At 40.5% G+C, this 23,678-nt stretch overlaps 3 protein-coding genes across 3 annotated transcripts; 1 reads left to right on the top strand and 2 right to left on the bottom strand.

Annotated features, from left to right (window-relative positions):
• Positions 1-333: 333 nt before the first annotated feature.
• LOC311007392 (transcription factor E2F4-like) lies at positions 334-3,646 on the bottom strand (the record flags this gene model as incomplete). The annotated part of the gene is made up of 7 exons (XM_084000547.1): positions 3,429-3,646; positions 2,812-2,972; positions 1,944-2,053; positions 1,646-1,801; positions 1,319-1,368; positions 652-716; positions 334-534 (listed from the first exon to the last, which is right to left on the bottom strand). Coding segments are annotated over exons 2-7 (741 nt in total), but the record flags the coding sequence as incomplete, so codon positions are not given.
• A 2,449-nt stretch (positions 3,647-6,095) lies between these two features.
• Positions 6,096-11,702, top strand: LOC311005765 (lysosomal protective protein). The gene is made up of 11 exons (XM_083998322.1): positions 6,096-6,326; positions 7,394-7,505; positions 7,603-7,740; positions 7,834-7,992; positions 8,162-8,253; positions 8,544-8,628; positions 8,716-8,868; positions 8,971-9,116; positions 9,939-10,101; positions 10,988-11,077; positions 11,177-11,702. The coding sequence occupies exons 1-11, from the start codon at positions 6,160-6,162 to the stop codon at positions 11,258-11,260; spliced, it is 1,389 nt and encodes a 462-aa protein (XP_083854448.1). The 5' UTR covers positions 6,096-6,159; the 3' UTR covers positions 11,261-11,702.
• A 2,088-nt stretch (positions 11,703-13,790) lies between these two features.
• slc38a7 (solute carrier family 38 member 7) lies at positions 13,791-23,026 on the bottom strand. The gene is made up of 12 exons (XM_084000345.1): positions 22,966-23,026; positions 21,468-21,923; positions 20,892-20,945; positions 20,064-20,208; positions 19,411-19,552; positions 19,214-19,312; positions 18,561-18,618; positions 18,344-18,458; positions 17,786-17,933; positions 16,739-16,938; positions 16,589-16,640; positions 13,791-15,867 (listed from the first exon to the last, which is right to left on the bottom strand). The coding sequence occupies exons 2-12, from the start codon at positions 21,720-21,722 to the stop codon at positions 15,765-15,767; spliced, it is 1,371 nt and encodes a 456-aa protein (XP_083856471.1). The 5' UTR covers positions 21,723-21,923; positions 22,966-23,026; the 3' UTR covers positions 13,791-15,764.
• Positions 23,027-23,678: the final 652 nt, after the last annotated feature.

Here is a 23,678-nt window from a genome sequence, read left to right as displayed (position 1 = left end):
TGCTGTATGCCCATGTGCATCTCCCTGGACATTATGTAATGTATGTAAGAACAGAGAATGGGAGTCTAATTGCCTGTCTGCATAAAAACACTCGACAAATAAAGTTCAAACTCATAATCTGATGTAGACTTTGGATCTATATGGATTTCAAGCTAAAAACGGATTGTTAGGTTTCTCTTTTCCCTATCAACAGAAACTGCACAAAATAAAATACCCACATTGAGGAAGACGAGCTCTTTTGGGCTGAGCGTGTATTAATGATGACGAATGAGGAGGCTGCATGTCCTCCATCAGAGTCTGCCTTGATTTAGTGCAATGTCCAGTGTTAGCTGAAGCCAGATATGGTGCAGTACTGTTTTCAGTCACATCTGAAGGGGACGTGGCCAACTTAGCGTTTCGCAAAATTTCTTCAGGTGGTGGGACCGGTAGTACAACAGGAACAGAGCTGGGAGAGCTTTTGTTAAGCAGAACAACATCTATTGGTCCACAGAAACTTTTCAGATGGATCTGATACTTGGCTGGGCTGTTCCGAACCTAAAAAAAAAAAAAAAAGAAGATGTACACACACAGGAAATCATCCCATCTGAATTTTAAAGGCAGCAGCAAAGGGGAAAACAGAACAGTATGTTCCAGTGATGCAGCAGGACTTACAGCTTTGGGAATGGGAACATCTAACTGTGTGCCAGATGGTGCTCGTACTGCCAAGAGTGTGTGGTCTGAAAAGACACGAGACACTGAAAAGTCAAAAGACAAATGAATGATGCCTATATCAGTTTTAAAACAAACTACTGTGTGTTGTTGTGGTGATGCAAGCACTGATTCTCTCTCCTATAGGAACATCAATAAAAAGCAGCAGACAGACAGGAGGAAATGTGCCAAGGAGATTTTGAGGAGGTTTCCTCTGTGAAATTAAAATGTAACCACAATAAAAAGCAGAGCACCCAAAAGGGGTATATACTGTATGTTTGGATATTATGTTGGTTATCTGATTGCTGTGAAAGGGACCAGGCAGCTCCCATTTAGGATTGGAAATTGTGATATGAAGTGTTTTGCTTTTCTAAACATTTTTCTATGTTGTCAAGCTTGTTTTATCATGTGTTTTATTTGATTTATCATCTGTGAGGGAAGATAAGATGTGGGGGTTTGAGTTCTATGTAAGTATGCTTCATAACCTGTTGATCAAATATGAAAAAATATAATAATAATAAAAAAGGATGAAGTGCCTCTCAAAAAAGAAATAGCAGAGCTCTATCTATAGCTCACTGCCTCTATCCTGGAGTAAATTGTTGAACAACAGGAGAATGAATATATACATTACCACTAAAGCAGTTGCAGAGATCTTCATGATTCACATAGGTCAGAGTTGATCTGAGTTAAGGTTCAACTTCAAGTAGTGATCTATAGGAGCTACTTACTGCATGACACAGACATAAATAATAAAAGGCATTCATTAAAGTTAGAAATAAACTTGATTACAGCTGTAAGCAATATAATACCACATTTGAGCCATAAAGGAATAACCCACATTAAACCTGATTTAACAACACGTTTTCACTAAAGATTTTACCGCCAAAAGCAGGAAAAGTCATTTCTGAAGTAGAAAAGAATAAATTATCAAATTAAAAGGGCATCATAAAAAGGATATTTGCTGCAGTCTTCTCTTGTGTTCCTGATGCTCTGTTCGACCCAGAACTTCTGCTGGTCCAACATGTATTCCTGCTGCTCCAAGTCCGCCAGCTCAAACTTTAACTGTGTCACTCTGCTATTGAACTCTGCTGCACCGTCTTCTGGCATTGCACCTCTTGTTTAGGAAAAAGCATATGGATTATATTGTGATATGTACTGTGGTATATTTTACATATTTCTCACTACAATCTTGAAACACATATACAACAAAACACATAAATGCAGCAGGGTTTCAAAAAACAAACAAACAAACTTACGTCCACTTTACAATTCTCTTGGATATTTTCATGATGAGACCAACGCCTTCCAGCACATTTGTGATGTCGTAGATTCGCCTTTTCTGTCCAACAGCCAGGATGTTGACAGCCTGAAAAACGACAATAAAACACAACACTTTATCCAGCTGATGCCTACTACCTAGTAGCTTCATACTGTGAGATTTTTTGTTTCTCAAATGTGCTCACAGTCTATGATCTTGGAGTCTCAAGGAATTACTTACAGTGATTATCAAAAGACAAAGCCAAGTCAAAGCTCTAAGCACTTGTGGTCGCTTAACACAACTGCTTTTGGTAAATAAATGTAATTTTTGAGATTTTACTGAAATATAACATGACATAAAAACCTGACGAATTCAGTTTCTAAAACAGAAACAAAATATTTAATTCATCACTGTCGAATTGTCATTAGTTAATTTGTTCTCATTAGTCATTTGTCAACATAATATCTCAACTTAGTGCAAAAATATTCATGCAGCTCAAAACTAACATTCATCGAAAAATGTCTTATCAAACTAAATGCCTACAATAAGATAAAATAAAGAAATCTGTGACGTTCAGGAAACTGTAACCAAACAATGTTTGGCATTTATCCTTGAAAAATAACTATGCAAATATATAAAAGCATCAATTGACTAATTCACTTTCTGTCAATCACCTAATCAATCAGAAACCTACTGATACTCCTCACTCTAATGACTTTATGAGAACTTTCATCCATGTGTTACTGTATGTAGGTGTTTGCTCTCAGTCCAGGTGAAGATCCAGACTATCTTCTTATCTGTTATCAGAGAATCATTTTATAAAAAGAAAACTGAGTAAGTGTTTGAGGGGTCACAGTTTTACTCACTTCTTTGAGGTCCAGCATCCCTCCTTCAGCTTCCTGTAGTAACTTGACAAACCTGGTGGCCAGCAGGTTCAGGCTCCTCAGACTCCTCTGGTATTTGGGGTGCTGGTCAGTCGTGACAGCGTCTTCCTCTGGACCAAGCAGGACATCTTCATGGTCCATTGCTGCTGGACAAGAAAGCAAAACAAATGAACTCGTCCTCCCTGCTGCGTGTTTGAATAAACTGCGTCGGCCAGCCACACAAAACCGTAAAGAGTTACTAGTGTTGACACAAAATATTCTCAGTTTAGTTGCCTTTACAGTTTTATGAGGATATAAACAGGGCTCGTGTAAAAAAAAATATATATATAATATTTGAATAAACGACACGGGCATGTACAGTATCTCTTGGCCTCTACCTTCACCAATCGTTATCGCTCAGTTGGGTTTATTTTGAAAAGCTCCAACCGGAAACACAAACATCGTGTGTAACTTTTTTCGTTTTTAAACTATTGTTAACATCTAGTGTTTTGTTTGCTTATCTCATTGTTTAAAAAAGAGTCCCGACACGAGCACACAGTCAAGTAGATTACATGGTTTGAGCGACGAACGTGAAAATTACAACAATCAGTAGTTTTTACCTCGTTAGTTGTCGTGAATAATCGATGAGCCGCTGCTGAGGACGTTAAACCACCGCTACAAGTCCTCACGACATTTACCGACAAGATTTCAACTTGCTATGCGAGTTTTTGCGGACAGCTCAGCCTATTTTCAACCTAATAACTACTTAAACACGGTGTTTTCAGCCCTGTACCAGCTCTGCTGATACTCCACTGTTGTGGAGTTTCGCGCGTTATTTTTTTCCGGTAGGCGTGTTTACCTGATTTCACAATAAAAGTCCCAACGAGCAACTGATTCCTTTTAAACCATCTCCCACTAAAATAATGTATAACGATATCAGGAAAACGATTTTTTTTATTTTTTTTTTATTTTTTTTACGTGTGTTATATATTCATGTATTTTCATTATTTTATCTAATAATAATCAGATATATCAAATCTGAAAATGAATTTTAGCATCCTCCTCAGGAAACACTGCAAAAACTGAGGAAGCTGCCTCCTGTGCTCATTTGGTCAGCAAGAGGTCAAACCCAGCAAAGGCAAAGATTATAAGGATCCAAGGATGATCCTTTGTAGACACAATATTTTAGGATGATAGTAGGCCTATACAGCAAATTCAATTCTTTCTGTGCTGAGCTTTGTTTGTGACTTTGGGCTTTTTAAACAAGATGTAAGGATTTAATTAGTATTTCTTTGTTTCTGTCTTTCTTTGTTTTGTTTTTTTAAGCTTGCCTCGTTGTGCATTTTGTTAGCTGTTAGCAGTAGTGATTTATTGAAATGTCATAGACCTCTTACACTGATGACATTTTGACATGTTTCAGTTTCAGGGTCCTTTCATTGTTCCTGCTGGTTCTGTGACTACTGTGTCACTCACCAAATGTACTATACGGTGAAATGAAAAGTTTGGGCACTAAGTCAGAGGCATGTACCCCACACACCTTGGTAAAAAATAAATAAATAGTGGGATAATAAGATTTTGCAACTTTCTCTCACTTCTAGATCCTAGATTATTTTTGCACAGCATGTTTAAGATCCACCCACAGATTTTCAATGATGTGATATCAAGGGACTGTGAGGGCCGTTGCACATTCTTCAAGTAGGTGGATGTTTAGGTGTGCTTTGGATCACTGTCCTGTTGTAGGAGCCAGATTCCTTTTCATTTAACTTTCTTGACCGGAGGATATTTTTATCCAGAATCTGCTGATATTTAGTGGAATCAATTCTTCATTTCATCCGTGCAACATTTTCTGAGTCACTGGCTGCCACTCAAACCCAAAGCAGAATATTTCCACCCACATGCTTAAGAGTTGGCAAAGTGTTTTTTTCCCCATGCTTCTTCCTTGTTCTCTCTATATACGTATATTTAGTTTCCAAAACGACTGGGTTAACCAGATGCTGCTTTGCTTCAAATGTCGACTTTAAGTTGAAGATTAAAAGTTTCTGTCTGTAGAATTTTGTGTAGACTTTGTGTATTAACGATACACTATCACTCAGATCCTCCTTGTAGGGTCGTTGCAGTCTTGTCCTTGTCTTGAGTTTCACTGGTCCCTCAAAAAGGCTGCTCAAACTTTACATGTCATTTACATGTCATTTTTCAGATTGTGAAATAAAAATAACTGTTTGTTAAAATTTTGAAGACTTGCTGGTTTTTAAAGGTAAGTTTGTTGCATTGTATCTATGTTCACTTCAAACTTCAACAAAATATGTGGCAGTTTTTGTTTTCCACCAATTCAATAGTTTGTGAATACAACGTTGTATAATACCAAAACTGGTATTAATGTAAACACATTTGCAGCATAAGTACACTCTGTACTCTGCTGCAAATGTGTTTACATTAATACCAGTTTTGGGCGGTGACAATAACAGTTTCCAACATGTCAGACTTGCATCAGTTGTTTGTTTTTTATGAACTTGAAAAGCATTTGAACAGTCAAATGTACAGAGAACATCAGAAAGTTGCTCCACATAATGTCACATAAATAAATAATACTCAATATATTATGCATAATATACTGTATAGTGATACGAGCAGTATTACCAATATTAAAAAAAGGTATATAAATAAATAAAAGAAAATGACGTGGGGATAAGAAGAAAAGGAAACAGAGTAGACATACATTATTATTATTTAGCCTATTTATTTGTTTTATTGCAAACAAATGAATGTACAGACACCTATTGAAGAGATGAAAACTTGATTTTAAAAAATACATAGCCAATAAAGCACAAGGGCATGAAATAAAATAAACAAACATCAAATAAACAGACAAAAAAATAAATAAAGTAGACTACATACACTTAAACAAAATAGAAGGTTGTCAAAGTCAGATCATTATGGTCTTTGACAAGTTTGGACTTAAAATTTTAGGGACTTATTAGTTGAAGCATGTGAAGACGGGTGGGGTCTTTAGAGATTTAGCTTTATGAATAAAGAATTTGCCTAAGATTAGTAAAACATTTATCATTATAAGTCCAGTTGTTTATCTTTTAACATAACGCCAAAAGAGGACATGCATTACTCCTCTTTTATTTACTTGCTTCAATTGTTGTTCAGGACTTCCGGGTGGAGTCAGGCGCTGGCGTGTCACGTGACCCGACCAGAAGTCACATGACCCGCTGGTCTGGTTCATGCGGAGCTGCTGCTGAGCTCAGGGCTGTGGAGGAAGTAAACTGTCGAGCCTCTTGTTTTCCTGTCATCCAAACTGACTCTGTTGTCTGTGTCTCCGTGGTTTGAAGTGACCGAGCCGCGGTGATGTTGGCCCGGGCTTGTTTCCTGCTGCTGTCCGTGCTGCAGCTCGGCTCGCGGGCTCAGTACTCTCCGGACGAGGTGACTCACCTGCCGGGGATGGGGTTCAAACCCAACTACCGACAGTGGTCCGGCTACCTGCAGGCACGGCCGGGGAAGTTCCTCCACTACTGGTGAGAAAACTGGGTTCACTCAGGTTGAAGTAGGCTACTAAAGATGCAACAGCAGCCACACACACACAGAAAAACTACCAAAGTAAAAGTGTTCAAGAAGCCTATCAAAAGTTTCTGTGTGTTATCACAACAATCACTTCAGCGTGTTGATCATCAGTTACTGGGCAGGTTGTTTTCTTGATTAGCTAGTTTATGTCTGAAAGTCCCAGCTGAAGTAAAATATCCCCATATCAGAAAAGAAACTAACTTTAGTTGGGAAGTTACAACACACTGAAGCAAACATTTAAGTGCAGTGCACTATGGAAATATCACTTTTTGAAGGCTCTTTTGCCTTCCGGCCCCCAAAATGTGAGAATTTACATACAAATCTGTAATTTCCAGGCTCCTGAGGTTGAAATACGTGCTATTACGAGCTGTTTCCTCAGTTGTCTTACAATGATGTCATCATTAGCATTAGTATTAATATATTAAAGGGGCAGGCACTGAAACCAGCCGTTCTGAACAGAGCTGTGATGTTTGATCTTTGGGGTATTTTGACTGAAGCATGTCACAGTCATGTCTTTAAAGCAGAAGTTAGCGATCCGGTCGTTTTGGCTAACTTTCTGTCAGCCGATGGAGTTAGCAGTCCCCGCCCTCGTCCCTACGTCACCACATTCACGCGCATCCCTTGGCTGCACACACAGAGAGGACCGCCCCTTTATGCCGTTCTCTCTCCTCATTGGATAAAGGTTGTAGGATACAAGGAAAGTTTTCTCCTCGGCTCAGAGCAGAGTAGAGTGACTGACAGACCCGTGTTTCAGACCAAACACTCTATATAAGTGATTGCCGTCGGAAGATATAACTATTTAACACTTATATTAACACAAACATTCCGTTTACTTCTGCTTTAAGACACCTGGGAACTGTTTAAATTTGTGGAAAAGGGGAATAATATGTCTCCTTTAAAGTGTCCTCAGATGTTGATGTGCTGTAACTTTATTATTCATGAGCCTTGAATAAATCCTTGCAGAAGGTGGTGTGCAGTGAACACAGCTGTGTCTGCCTCTGGTTTCTTGTCTCCTCTGCAGGTTCGTGACCTCCCAGAACGACCCAGTCAAAGACCCCCTGGTGCTGTGGCTGAACGGAGGTCCAGGCTGCAGCTCGCTGGATGGATTCCTGTCGGAGAACGGGCCTTTTCACGTGAGAACGTTCACCGTGTGTGTGTGCGTGTGCATAACTTCACCTGTACAGTGGATCAAAGTGACTCTGACTCGTCACTGTGGGCTCTGATTTTCAGGTGAACGATGACGGGGCGACGCTGTACGAGAACGCGTTCAGCTGGAACAAGATTGCCAACGTGCTGTATCTCGAGTCTCCTGCAGGAGTGGGATTCTCCTACTCCGACGACAAGAAATATGCAACTAACGATGATCAGGTCGGTGCGGCCTGAGAGAGGAGTAACGGGGGATTTTTACAAGAGATCAAACTGGGATAAGAACAAAGTCATCTCATGTTGTTCTTCTCTTAGGTGGCTGAAGATAATTACAAAGCCCTCCAGAGCTTCTTTGTCAAGTTCCCAAATTTCACCCAGAATGATTTCTTCATCTTCGGAGAGAGTTACGGTGGGATTTATGCACCGACCCTGAGCCTGCAGGTGGCCACAGGAGCTGCCAAAATCAACTTCAAGGTGAGCTGCTGATTGTCTCCAGCCTCAGATGTTTTGCTCAGCAGCACCATCAGCTGCTCATTGTCAGTACTTCACAGGCCCTTGGCTGAGTGAGCACACTGTCTAATGGGGAATTATACTGTAAGACGCTCTAACACACGTTTATATTTGACTGTTCACTTGTTCTCAGGGCTTTGCGACGGGAAATGGTCTCAGCAGCTTTGATCTCAATGACCAGACTCTGGTTTACTTTGGTTATTATCACGGCCTCTTTGGAGAAGAGTAAGTGACGCCTTGTAGCTGAAGCTTGTTTGACTTTTACGAATACAAATACGAAATAAAGGGAAATTCATTCGATTTTTACTATGAGGAAAGACGAACAAAAAAACAAAATGCTAGTGTGTTCTCCCCACACATGCTGGCTACTGAGTTTTCAGAGGAAAGAAAAGAGAGGTAATTGTCTTATGTGACTTGTGGCAGTAAAATAATTGCAGATGTAATATAATAAAAGACTCCGTCCCTGTAGTTCATGTGGACATTTGTCATTTTACAGCCTTGTTTTTTCTGCGCAGGTTGTGGCGTGATCTGAACACAGACTGCTGCGAGGACGGGATCTGTAATTTTTACAACTCCAGTTCAAAGACCTGCCAGACGCTGGTACATATGCATCTGTTTCTTCAGTATTCAGCAGGGATTTCCTGGTGCTAAAAAAAAAATACTTTGTTCTTGTCTCCGGCGCCTCAGGTGACCAGGGCTTTTCATATTGTGTATGAAATCGGACTTAATGAGTACGCCCTCTACTTGGATTGTGAGGGTCAGGCACGATCCCACAGAGGCTACGAGAGGACCATGACTCATCTGTTCAAGAACTACAGGAAACATCCACACACACACAAAGTGAGCATTTCCCTCTTTAACTCAACACCTGTGTTTTAAATTCTTGTTGTCTTGCAGCATCAATGATTAACATCTTTTTTTTTCTTCTTTTTTTTAATGAAGTCTCTCTACAGAGCCTCTCCGTCCGTGTCTCTGGGCGAAGTCCCTCCGTGCATCAACAGCACGGCTCAGATGAACTGGCTGAACAGAGGAGATGTGAGAAAGGCTTTACACATTCCAGATGTGCTGCCACCATGGGACATCTGCAGGTGTGTTATTTCTAAAATAATTAATTATCAGATTATTATCATCACTGATCATTATGCTGCATCCCTCAAGCCTAATGCACCACTGGGAAAATAACAGCGAGCTGCGTTTTTTCTTTGTATCACAACATGATACCCGATCTCATCTTCTCACCACCATTAGATGTATTACTTTTATACAGACTTTTATTATACAACACATTGTGTTTGTGTACAAATTGAATGTAGCACATGACCGGCTTGTTGAGAGCACACAACATCTTTTCTTAGACACTATGTAAATGATAAATGGACTTGCACTTATGTAGCACTTTTCTAGTCTTACTGACTGCTCAAAGTGCTTCACAATACTTGCTACATTCATGGGATACTTCACTGTCATTCATACATCACCATACACACACACACACACACACACACACACACACTCGTACATACACTGATGGAGCAGCATCGGGGCCTGGAGGAGCCAGAGATTGAATTACAGCCCCTCTGATTTGTGGACGACCGGCTCTGCCTCCTGATCCACAGCTGCCCCGCAGTGATCCAACGGGAAAGAAATAATGTATCTGTCCCACAAGAAATCATTTGAGGAAAATTGTTTCTCAGATAAAAAATTACAAACAGTTCATGGGTGCTCATTCAAACAATCTGTCATAACGCAAAATATGTTAGGGGAATGATTATAAAAGAATCATCTATACACAAAATAAATCCTTGCACCTCAAAATTTCATAGGCATGTTCACAAAACTGCTGCTGCAAGTCACACACTAACCAGGTAATCATCTATTTTTCATGATGACAACAAACTCTTTAATTGCAGTGATGTTGTTGGAGAGCAGTACACCACCGTGTACGCAACAATGAGGGATGTGTATCTGAAGCTGCTGTCTCTGGGCGTGCGGGCGCTGGTCTACAACGGAGACACCGACATGGCCTGCAACTTCCTGGGAGACCAGTGGTTTGTGGAGGGACTCGGCCTGAAGGTATAGGAACTTACAAAATCTTTAAAGGGTTACGCCAACATTTTTTTTTTCGTGTCTTTGCCTCACTCCCGAGTCCATGACAAGCAGATAGACACCATCCTTTCGACTGTGCGTGCAGTAACAAGGGAGATAGAGCCTGTAATTAGCTTAGCTCAAACGCTGGAAGTGTATAGGTAGTGTTAGCCTGCCTCCTACCCCAGCTGAAATCAGCAGTCAGAAGCTGATTTCATTTTAGCTCTAAACTCTGTAAATATATCACTTTTAGAGGTTTAGATCAGCAGTGTGTCAATTTGTCTAAATACCAGCTGTTTACAATTTTTTTCGGACGAATTCGGCGCTACTCAAGCTAGCCATTGTGACCAACGCACTTCCGGTTACTTTCACAAAATAAAACACCCGTTGCCCTTAAGATACAGAAAACCATGAGGATAGAATTTGTGCTTTTACTTTGAAATAGGAAGCTAACCTACCCTCGACGTAGCTAGCTTGAACCAAAATAAACCGTCTTTGCTTGAACCCTCCGTTTTGACCAATCTCGTCCCGTTACCGGCATTTGACCGCTCAAGAGCCTTACAGGAGAGTTTCAGCTCTGAGACGAAGATCGGCCCGCCGGTTTCCGTTTAGAGTTGCTGAAGAGTTTCTCTGATGACTTTAGGTGGAGGCAGGCTAACACTACCTATGCACTTCCAGCGTTTGAGCTAAGCTAATTAGTGGTGCGCCAGCTCTGCCCGTATCTCCGTTGTTACTGCAGCCACAGTCGAAAGGATGGTGTCTATCTGCTTGTCATGGCAAGACACGAAAAAAATAATGTTGGCGTATCCCTTTAACATCAAAATCTCAAATACACAACCAGGTACAATTCAGTGACACCAATAAATGTTTTCAGGCAACCACCAAGTATCGGAGCTGGCTTCATCAGGACCAGATCGCTGGTTTCTACCAACAGTTCGGGAACGTAACTTTCCTGACAGTCAAGGTAACCACCAGTGTGTCATTTACTGTCTACCATAGAAGCATGGTGGCTTTCTGTTCTTTAGGTTGACGATGTGAAATACCTCTGTAACGTGTTTTTCAGGGCGCCGGTCACATGGTTCCTCAGTGGGCTCCAGGTCCAGCTTTCCACATGTTCAAGTCGTTCATAACAAATAGCTTCTACTGAGTCGTGATGAAAACCGCTGCGTGCAGAGTCGAGAAGGAAGAGGTGAATGCTGATCTGATCTTCATCTAAGTTACATAATGTAAACAAACTGATTGCTCTTAAACTAATATCACACATAAATTATGTTTTCTGTTCTTATGGCAAAGGGATAGTTCAACATTTTAGCAAATTCGCCTATTGCCATAATCCCTATAGTCATAGCAGTAGGTTCATTACCTTTAATTGTCGGTGCAAGCTATTTTTAGAACAGCGGAGCAGAGCCGCGAGCTGCTCAGAGAACACAATGGAGGTGAACAATCCCTCAATCTCATCAATCACAATCTAACAACTCAACAACAAAACGCTCTCGTGGACAAGTTGTGTGACCTGCACATTCACCACACTATGAGATAATAATGTAACATTATGAGACGGAGTTGTTTTCGAGGCAAATGCGTAGCTGGAACTAAGCCGGTGCATATTCTCATTTGCCCAGGTCATAGTATTTCATAGTATTTCATATAATAACCTCCTTTGAAACGTAGCTGGAACTACATTCAGCCCACGGCTGCTGGGCGGAGTGATTTCAAAAGCGCAAGTATTTCTGAGTATTTGCTTCATGTGTCGTAAAGTTACATAATTATATAGATTATTATCTCATAGCGTGGTGAATGTGCAGGTCACAACTTCTCCACGAGAGCGTTTTGGAGTTGTTGGATTGTGTATTTGATGAGTTTGATGAGGGGCAGGGGACCAGTACCATTCACCATTCTCCATTGTGTTCACTGAGCAGCTCACGTCTCTGACCCGCTGATCTAAAAACAGCTTGCACCGACAATTAAAGGTAATGAACCTACTGCTATGACTATAGGGATTATGGCAATAGGCAAATTTGCCAAAATGCTGAACTATCCCTTTAAGATTCACTGTGCTGGTGGAGGAAAAAGACGTTGAACCTCTTGATCTAATAAGTGGTCAAACCTCCTATAGCAGCTCATCAGCCCTGCACATTGTTCAGGAAGAGGTTTGGACCAGTCTCATGTATTATATTGTCTAGTCTCAGGATCTCAGGAGTTTTTAGGATGTTTCATCATTTCACAGCATCTCTACTGGATTAAGGTCTGAGCCCGTCCAGGCCCGGAGGTAGCAAAGTTTTAACCGTGACCTCTGGGAAGAGATACTTTCATGTTTGTATGCAGCTCCTTTTTTTTCAACCCTGTTTCCAGCCCCGGTTTCATCACTCACCATTATTTTTGGTGTGTGAGACTGATGAACTGAGCTTTTACGCAGCACTAATGACTCCTTTAGGCCTTTAGTTGTTTCTCTGAGGTTCTTTATCACCTCACTGAGCCTGAGTCATCACTGCACTAAATCATCTCCATCCATACACACGGTTTGTCTGACTGTGGCCTGATGAAAATGTAAACTCTTTGAAGAGACTCTGCAACCCTTTCACCTTTATGCAAATCAACAATTCTTCAGATCTCTTTGTGGAGCAGGGTTCACGACAACAGATGTCTCCTATGAATATAAAACTAAAAATATTTTTACTTTTTACAAAAGCGGCCCTAACCCACACTCCCCGTCTGGTTTCTTTGATCGGACTCCTGATCACCTCTGACTCCAGTTGACGTCATTAGCCGAGAGGTTCACACGCTTTTTCCCAACCTGCAGATTGAGTTCAAAATTGAAACTTGGATGAATATCAAGCCAAAAGACAAACTCAGGTATTCACTTAACTTTCTTGCCACCTGCACTGACCACTTGTTCGATGATACGCTTTTCTCAGGGAAGATGAATTTAGAGGGAAAAGGACTGTTTCTTATTCTTATGATTGCTGTTGTTTTTGCAGTGCTGTTTGTTGAAGTTTTAGACAAATACACTTTTCCCATTGGAGTCGAGTGCCAACTTTGAGATTTGAGGATGTTACAAGGATCAAAACCAACTGAACAGATTCATGTTTAATAGCTTTTTGTGCCTTCAGTCTTTATTAAACACGTTTATTAATTTTGGATTGAGATTAACTGACTGATTTGATCATTTAAGGACATTTGGTTTGACCTTTTTGCTCGTCCACTGTCCTAACATGGAGGAAATGGGTATATGCAAAAGGGTTGCACTTCCTTCACTGTTGACACAATGTAGATGTGAAAACCTGCTCTAAAAAAAAAAGAAGTGTGTTTTACATCATCGTTTCACTGTGTTGTGACAACAGAAAGCAAAACAGAAAATCCTCAACCACATATAAAACATTGTACTCTGTCGGATAAATATTTTCAGTGAATGTAAATGATATAAAGTGACTGTCAGTAAATTCAGAACAATGTTCAAACTGTCTTTGTTATAAACTGCTGCTTCACTTGTCATTTATCTTAATTAAATGCTCTGCTGAACTGCCACTGACACAGATTGTCACATTTATTCAGACACCGATTGTAGTTAATTTATTGGAGTATCATATCATGGGGCAGGTTGCTTCAAAAACCTGCCAGTGAACATTATTTTTGTGTCATCGTTCTCTGTGCGACAACAAAGACAAATGATTTGTGATTAACAAATGCCTTGACAAAAAGGTGCAGGCTACATCTTCTCGGCCAGCAGCAACAGTACATCACTGACAGAAATCGAAATGCAGCTGACATCCACTCATCTGCAGCACCAAAAGAGTAAAAAAAAAAAAAAAAAACTGGCACAAATGACTGAAAACAAATTTGTATTCCAAAAATGATTGCAAAAAGAAAAAATGTAAATAAAGTAAAAACAATCAGCTTTTTAGTTTTTTGGACTGGTCCCACATAGGGTTAATTAATATTCTAACTAAAGTAAAATATTGTATAAAAGTCTTGTGTGACCAATACAATGTAATTGCTTTTCAAAAAATATCCCTTTTACCACTTATGTCCCTTTTTATTCAAAGTAAAGCACCTTATTGCAGAGTTTGATTAAAAACCTGGATGAACAATAAAATCAAAAAGCTGTCAGTCGTGAATCTCACTTTGATTATTGATCATAACACCAACTAAATAAATGCAAAACCAGGATTAAATACGTGTTAGATTTGATCATTTTAAAGCATTTAAATATACTGTACTTTGGGTCATATACATCTTTAGTGTTGAACATTTGGGTTTTGATGCTGGGGCATAAAAAAAAAAAAAAACAGAAAGAAAGAAAATTCACACTTTGGTTTTAGCCACCAAAGAAATAACCAAAAATGATTTACAAATGATCATTCTTGAGTTCCTGCAGTGGTGTCAGCTGATTCAAGTAAAATCAAACCTCACGCTCATAGTTCAAGTTCTTGGCTTTTTTCCCCCCACACATCACACTCTGACAGAAGCAAAGTGCAAACAGACTTGTTGTGTGTAGGATACTCCAGTCTCCTGTCTACATTCACAGAGACAGTCTCGTCTTCAAACCGTCCTCTTCTGTAGGGATCAACACTGAGTCCTCGTCCTGAAGGTGGAGGTGCTGCCGTGCTGCGCAGCACAAGGGGAGGAGGTACTGTACATTGTCCAGGTTTTCAGCCTATTTGACACGTCATCGTTTTGCACATAAAAGTAAAAAAAAACAAAGGGTCTGCAGGCGTACAGCACATTATCATAGCTTTGTACTTCATGTACTTCTGTCTTAGCACACATGGTTTAAACTAAAAAAACACAGACACAGTATTTCTGAACTGTATGTTGCCCACAAAACAAAATAAAATAACTGAAATGGTTTCCTCAGTCCATCTAAAAATGTAGTTCACCTTGGCTAATAGTCCAAAACCTCACATTTCTGAGTCATTTAGAGTCCCGACTGCCCGCAGTTAAATACACAACCCTCATAAACAATCCTGCGCAAACCTGTCACCCAGTTCAATTTGCCGTAGGAAAAGAGACAAGAGACTTAATAATTAGCGACCTGAATTAGACCTGGGAACCACAACATGTCGATTCAATGATAAGAAACATTTACTTACGACATGCAAGTTAAAAATACACAAATTGGTACAATTTCATTATATATATATATATAAAAGAAAAAATCAATTTGATTTTAAGACCTTTCTATACAAAGTCCGTCAGCTCTTGTAAACAGGACAGGGATGCGTCACCCAACCAGGGCCAGGTGACCGGGGGGAGGGAGGATGGGGGAAGGGCTCTCTGTGGCCCCGTGGGTTGACGACACTGTCAAACTATTTTCACTGCAAGTTAAAACCGTCATAAAAACATAAAACATGCACTTTAAAGTTTACAGAAAATAAAAAGGCAAAGTGTCTGAAGTCACTCGGCGTTGGCGTGCGGTGTCTTCGACTGCTCCCTGACTGGGCAAAAGGCGGAGGGGCTTTAACCCAGACCGGAGCAGGGAGGCGACACGCCACAGTGGTCCTGATTTTTTTGTTTTTTTTTAAATGAGTGTCATGAGATGCGTCTCCATATGATCCAGTAGTTCAGAATAGCAGCACACGACTAAACTCTCCCCCCACTCCTCGTCTTCGATAACGAGGACACGGCATGCTCGGGGGGAAAAAACGTTCCTCTTAGCTGTTGACGTCTTGGTAGATGGAGTTGGTTGTGGTGACGCCAAAGATGAAAGCTCCCAGCGTAACCATGACGATGCCTAAGACTACCAATCCATGCCAGCTGTGAAAGAAAAGGACGGAGGAAATGAGTGTCACTAAGATGACGGATGTGAAAGGGCTCAACCCCCCCATTCAGATAAAGATAAATAACACCCAGCGCTGCATAATCACAGAGTATTCAGTCATAATGCATTGATTTAGTTTCAGACTAAAAAGCTGCAATAAAACCAGAAGGAAAGCATAAAATATAAAAGGCCAACATCCGAATGACTGAATTTTATTTTATGAAATTTTGTTCAAAATTTCAGATGCTTTAATTTGTGAAAGTATATGTCCTTTTTTTTTTTTTTTATGCTTTCTCTCAAAGTGGTCGTTGCTGCATTACTGTAGATTGTATTGGACTGAGCGCTTTTATGTGCATTATGTTTATATAAGTGCTATGACACCTCCAACAGTACACTTATTTGTATGCAATTATTTTTTTCAGGTAGGTCCTGGGCTTGGTATATCTTTTGTAAAGATTACATTAAGATATGTAACTTCTTTGGCTACTGTTAATAGTTTGTAATGTGTTTTTTTTAATAGAAGATTTAGTTTATAGAAAAAAAAATCATAAAAACACAGAAAAAAAGTCCAAAATCCAATTAATTAAAAAAAAAAGTGACAGTTCTTCATCTTTTTTTCCATGTTTGGATGATAAAATAGATTCCCAATTTAGGAAATGTTTAAAAAATATTTTGATCATCAAAGTTGACAAAGTGCAAGCAGAAGCAGAGTCTCACCTGGCCGTTCGGCTGTCTGTCTCCGATAGTTTGGCTTGCATCAAACACAAACCTGTTAAGTTTAGGAAAAACATCATAATGAGACACTTTTAAACGGACTCGTCAGGAAATCTGAACTGGTTTCCACAGTGGAGGGACGTGTTACTGTACCTGGGAAGACAAAGATAAAACAAGCTGCCAATCCTCCGATCAGAGAGATCACCCGACCGATGTCTGGGATGAAGAGAGCGAGGACGAGGGTGACGACGAACCACACCAGGGTCTGCAGGATCCTCCTCCTCTGTTCACGACGCACACACACCTCCACCTGCTCGCCTTGGAAACGCAGCCAAAGTCCCTCTATAACGGCCCTGGAAAGACACATGATATGATCACACCAGAGCGCGGTGAAGAAACTCTCCATAAACTGCATCGTTAAATATGGAAACTCGTCTGTATCGCTCACGAGGGAAACGCAGAACTCTTGTTTTTTATCTCCCTAATGCAGAAACTGAAAACTAAACTAAACGGCCTGAAACCAAACCAGTGCTTTTTTCTATCCTTTTAATTTCTCTGTAAATATAGTGAAGAGGATGATTATTTCATGTGTGAGGTGAGATAAACCTGTAAATACACATTTTCTTCTCTGCAAGAAGTTTAAACATTGTAATTCCTCAGGTCTCTATCTATGCTTATAATGTCTTAATATCTCAGGTCGATGCATCACCAAGTCGTGATTAAAGAAAGAACTGGAGCAATAAATTATGGCTCATTCATCAGCCAGTATTTATCTCAGATTAGATCAGTATCACTGTATAAGTAGCAGAAATGTTCAATTAGTAAAACTGTCTCATCACAAAGAGTAGGAGGATTGTCATTAGTTTTATATAAACTATCAGTCCATCTATGATTAGTTTGCTGTTTTTTTAACTCTTAAATATTAATATAATTCCTCCCACAGTCCAAAAATGTGCATTTAAGTTGATTAAATTGGTGACTCTACGCCGGCCCTGTGATACACTGGCGGCCGTCCAGGGTGAACTCCGCCCTCGGCCGACGTCAGCTGGGATCGGCTCCAGCCTCCTGCGACCCTGCACGCATCAGCGATACGGCCGATGGACGGATGTGTGAATATAAATACCAGCTCCTCTGGCTTCAAGAAGTGGAAGTCAAGCTCCAGCAGCACTTTTTCAGTTTTCAGTTTTCAGTGCTTCTCACCTGCCACAGAAGTGCAAGATGGGGTAGGATGTGACCACGCAGACGATGATAAAAGCTCTCGCGATGGCCACGGGGATGTCGTCAGAGGGATACGACATCAACACGTCCTGACTGACGTTGGAGCCGAACGTCAGGAAGCCACAGACACCTGGTCGAACACAAGAGACAAGCGTTTCAAGGACCATCTGACCTGCAGTATTGATCTTTTGCTATAAGTGTGGTAAGCAAGGGCCCCAAAAAACAAACGCAGCAAATATAAATGGTCATGATTGGTGAAGCCCATATTCTGCTCAGAAACATAATGAAAAGAACCACAAGGCCCAACAAACAATTTTAACAGTTGTTTCGTCATATAAAAAGGAGGAAAACGCTGTCCACGCTGTCTTTGCCCAGATTCAAACTGAAACTAAAAAACGAACGTTGTTGTACATAATTTGGATTCTGTGATACAGTGAAGACAGGATCTGCAGCCTGTTAAGAAAAGTAGATTTTTTGAAATAGGTATTACAGTATATGACATTATTTAGTGAGTAAACACTGAGCACTCGGGGACAGTACCTGTTCCTGTGTAAACGAAGAGGCAGATGATCATGCTGAGAGTGACCACGAGGCCCCACGGTTTGATCTCTTTCTTGCTCATGCTGTTGAACACTGGCACACAGCTGACGTGGCACTGACAAGAGACATCAGGACAAATAAGATGAGGCAAAATGAAATAAATGAAAACCATCCATATTATACTGTAAGAAATGCAAATCATCATCATCATCCATACCTGGAATCCAAAGCATATGGTGGGCATTGCATTGAACACTGCAGTCCAGGAAGCCGAGCTGTAACAAACACAATGACTTAGCGACTCAAGCAAAAGGAAGAGGACGAGGATGAAGGTGTTTCTGCTCAAATGAATCAGAAGACACGGCACAAAAGACGAGGACCTCACGCCACAAGAACAGTTTCTTCCCCTCTGCAGTCAGCCTATTGAACAATGGCCCAGCTCCCCCTAAATAACCCTAAACCTATGGACAGTCACTCTGCACTACAACATTTTGCACAATAACTTATCTAGTAGTATTTGTATATACCTTTATTCTATTATTTTATATAGTATATGTGTATTTATCGTATACGGTATGCATATTTCCTTTTTGTATATAGTATATGCGTATCTTTTGCAATAGAATATTTTAATTCCTTCTATTTTATTTTATTAAAATGTTTAATTCTCTAAATTCTTATTCTATTCTATTTTTTGGTACTTTCATGTTTGCATCTGACACCAAGACAAGTTCCTCGTGCTGTAAACTGACCTTTACTGCTCTTGGCAATAAAACAGTTCTGATTCTGATTCTGAAACAACAAGTAAGACGTTTCAGAAAAGCTTTTTTTAGCTGCAGTGTCCCGATGAGTGTGTGTAGGCCTCCTCACCTGGTGGGACCGTAGCTCGGGATCATGTCTTTATCTGGCCAGATGTACTTCACAATGACAACGATGGTAACGTACCAGGTTCCCATCACACTCAGCGCACTGCAACGAAGAGAGACAAAACCGACACGTGATCACCTTGGAAAGTGAGAGAGCAACCTTCGGTGAGAAAAAGCAGACGACACGACAAATCTCCGTACCTGGCATATTTCTGAAAGCCAATCTCTTTGGGGATGGACAGTGGAAGAATAACCAAGACAGCTGTGACAACGATGGTAAATTTGCGGTCAGTGTACCAGAAGCCACCGGTGCTGTCTGTGTCATGAGCCACAGCTGCTATCACTGCAAAAAAAAAGAAAAACCGCGATGAAAAACAGGAATTACAACCATGTATGTATGAGATGGACAGAGGAGGAGGAGGAGGAGGCAGCAGGAGAAATCCTACAGAGTTGCCACAGTGGGAATTAGCTCCAAACTGCTGCACACATGGCAGAGATTTAGTAAAGTAGTTAATGAATGAATCACAGCCGCTCCATTCATTCAGTTCAAAAAGTCAAAAAAAAAAAACGAGGTGAGAGGTCACGTCAACTTGCAGAAACTGGCAGCAGAGAGTAACATTTCTACAGCGTCAGCGTCTCCTACACAGAAGTGTAGGAGTGAATCACATGAGGGGAAACGTTTACTGAGCAGAAAAAAGCTGAGTGGTGTCATCCTCGACGCTCTTTGCACTCTTCAATAACGCCACTGTCCTGTGTCATTTTAACACTCAGCACCACCAACACACAAAAGCAGTAAGTCCACTGAAATACAGATGGAAAAAGTGCTGTAAGTAATAACAACCGGCTGCACTCACAGCGATCCAGCTGGTCCCCGATGACAATAAAGAAAGCAATGCAGGTGCCAAAGGTGTAGATAGCGATGGCGACTTCACAGATTACCCCCGTGACCTTCCCACAAGTGGCTCGTACGACCTCCTGGTAGGTGCTCTCGTTACTGACCTGAGGACGTCAGACAGGACAGGCCGGAGTGAACTGAGGCGTCCAGGGCTCGGACATGGTTCATACGTGAATTTACTTTAGGATAAGTAAAGCATTTATCTATCTATCTATCTATCTATCTATCTATCTATCTATCTATCTATCTATCTATCTATCTATCTATCTATCTATCTGGTCGGCAACATTAGTTCCTGATCCTACATTAGAGCACACACTTGGTCACTTCTATAAAGCACTTCAGTTTCTTTTGCCTTGTGTCTTAATGGTGCTATACAGTATAGATGAATCTGTCTTGTCTTTCTGGCAGTTTAAGAGAAAGTTATTGTTTTATAACACAAATGTGATTTTTGTATTCAAAAGTTGATACTGTTACTGTCTCTAATGAATATCATCTGTAAAGTACAATGTGAATAAAGTGTAAAATCTATTCTATTATGTTGTATGTATTGTATGTGTTTTAGCATGTAAGCAGAAGACTGAGCTGTTCAGGAAGTGAAAGTCCTAGTTTGTGCAATGCATGTGAACATTTGATCAGGAATAGGGAAGAGAACAAAAAAGGTGTTGCATGAGGAATCTGCTACTACTCATGACGGATAAATACTGAAGTGAGAGAAAAGCAGAAACAAAGTCAAACAGTAAGAGATGAAGGAGTCAGAGTGCAACAGTCCTGAAGTGACACAAACCTGGGAGCAGTAGCCCAGAATCACCAGTCCACTGATTATGAAGATCAGCATAAACTGAAACACAAAAAAAGAGAAAAGCACCAAGTTAAATTATGTCTATACACACCGAGAAGTAGAAATAAGACCTCAGCTTTTTCTGTGCACCAATCAGAGTTTGGCAACATATAAACCTCAGTCTGATAAAATCAGGTCTGTTTGATATGTTGCCACTAAATCTGACCAATATGATTCAAAACTCTTGATGAATAACAACCAAGAATTTGTTTTTGAACTTCGATTGTTGCTTAATCAGTCACGAACATTTCAGATTTCAAGGACCTTAATGCCCAGAGTTATTTCCATCTCTCAGTCAAATTGTGTTTTTTTTCCTGGTGGGCAGACTTACAGAGTCATTTTAAGAAACCAAACCACCCCCACTAATATCTGGTTTTACAGACCAAACCAGTTTTATTCAAAACAGGGATCAACTCATCTGAACATGAAAGTCGGCTGCAGCCCAATTTATCCCCCTGAATTAAAGGCTCTCAGCCCTGGAAGAACCGGTATAGCGAGGTGTTTTCACTGGGATGTCCTCACCATCTGCAGCATCACTCCTGCTGTTATTCCTCCTGCCATGTTGAAGGCTGCGGGGAAGTTGAGCAGACCTGCTCCCAGAGCTGCGTTGACCACGATGAAGACCGCTCCCAGAGACGACACCCCGCCGCTCCGCCTCCTGTCTGCGTCCAGGTGCTGCACCGAGTCCACGCTGGGGCTCTGCAGGAGCCACGCCCGTTCCCCAGAGTCATTACTGCCAACGCCACCCCAGTCCTCCACATCGGCGTTAATCGCCATGTGTCCTCCGGCTGTGACTCGGCCTGTGAAGCCTCACGTAAACCCAGGAAATTAAATCTCCAAGTGTCTGGATCCAAAGGGACGAGAAATCACTCGAGTGCAGTTGAAACTTTACGTCCGGTGTTGTTAGATCCACGATGTTGAGGAGAAGCAGGGTCGTCAGCAGGGTCAGTGAGATGGTGGAGCCATTCAGGGACTGATCTGTAATGAAATATTGGTTGAATTTATTGATACTTGCACTGGGAAAAGCCAAATACTGCATTGTCATACCAACATACTTTGTAAATTACTGTAATCTTGAAAGAAGTAATCATTGGAAAACCCAGATTATTTTCTTGAAAGTGCCGATGACTTCAAATAGGTGACTGATTTAATGTGAGACTATTATGGTTTTTGCCATGTTACAGCCAAATATCCCTCTCTATTGTGCAACAGCAGGCTAATTAGTTTATGGCTGCCTGGCATAAAAGGAAAAAACCTGCAAAACTGGCCCCTCTGTCAACATGTAAGAAGTTGTCTCTGGGGGTTTTGATCATCTGTGTTTCCTTAAAATAAAGTTTTGATTCTTTTTAGTTCTTGAATTGTTTCCATTTTGCAAAAAAATACATTACATACAGTACATCCACTTCTCCAGCATGCTGTCTAGAAGAAAATTAGTTTTGAGCCTGACTCTGATCTTAAATATACAGTAACAGCCTGACCAGTCACACATCTGAGCTGAGAGACCAGCAAAAGACACAGGTTTTACACATCAACCTTAAATGTTTTATACTTGTCAAGCTGCACAGATAAATACAAGATGTGCACCATATTTTTACACAAACATTATTAAATCTCTACCTGAAACACAGCAGCATTAGATCACAGTGTGTGTCTGTAGGCTACTGTAGAGAGAGGTAAAGCTAACGTTACCGGTATCATGATGATGAGAGGGGGCAATAACAACATTAATCAACACCCATGTCTTTAAACAATAGTTAATTAAGCGAGCTTCTGATAAGATTAACCTATCTGTCGCTTCTCTTTTCATTCACCAAACAATAACACCAGTTCAGTTGACCCTTTTGTTTCTCTGCTGTGCTACAATAAATAGCCTGTTAGCGAAACGGTAACAGCCGTTAAAACACATAAAACCACTGGGCCCCGGTGATTAAAAATGTATTTGTCGGTTAAACTCAGAGTAACGTCGTCGCTTTTAAGTGAAGAATCGCAGAATAAAAGACAAGAAAATTAGATACGATACCTGTCAGTGTTTGTCCTGTCAGCCAACACAGGATGACTGAGCCCTCTGTGTTTTGGCAGCTTGTAGAAAGCCGAGAAACATGTGACACCGCGTCACGTGACCGAAGAACTGGGCGTGGCTTCGCTTCCGCTTGGAATTGTGGGTATTGTAGTTTCTCTGTGTTCAGGAGCTCTGAGAAGAAACTACTTCTTCAAAATATCTAAATTATGCATCATTGAGTAGGTTGTTTTTTTTAATTTAGTATTTAATTAATATTTTTTATTATTTATTGAGTGTTTTCTCAATTAATCTGGTGTTTAGGTTTGTAAAATACGTAAAATTCAGAAAATAGTGAGACTTTTTTTGTCTAACCAACTGTTCTAACCTGAAAAATGATTTTAAAAAAAGCAAAAAAAAGCAAAGTAACTATAAAAGAAATGCAGCAAATCTTCACAACTGAAAAACTGGAGCCAAAATGGGTTTGTGTGAAAAATTTAAATGATTACGAGAACAGGTGGCCATTCAGTTTCTATTAATCAGGTGATCATTACAGTTTTATTTTGTATAACCTACCATTGTTTGATTTATAATCAAGCATCATGTGCTATACGACTTGTCACATGTTTTGCATATAAAAATCTTCTTCTAACTGTACAAGTGCCTCAAATTTCAGCATACGTGCAGCACTTAAGGAAACAACTTTGTACATGCCGCTGTTTATTTTCTAAGTGAAG

Source organism: Trachurus trachurus (assembly GCF_905171665.1).
Source record: "Trachurus trachurus genome assembly, chromosome: 3".
NCBI classification, from domain to species: domain Eukaryota; kingdom Metazoa; phylum Chordata; class Actinopteri; order Carangiformes; family Carangidae; genus Trachurus; species Trachurus trachurus.
The sequence above is the reverse complement of the archived record's forward strand: the minus strand, read 5'-3'. Positions and strand labels throughout refer to the sequence as shown.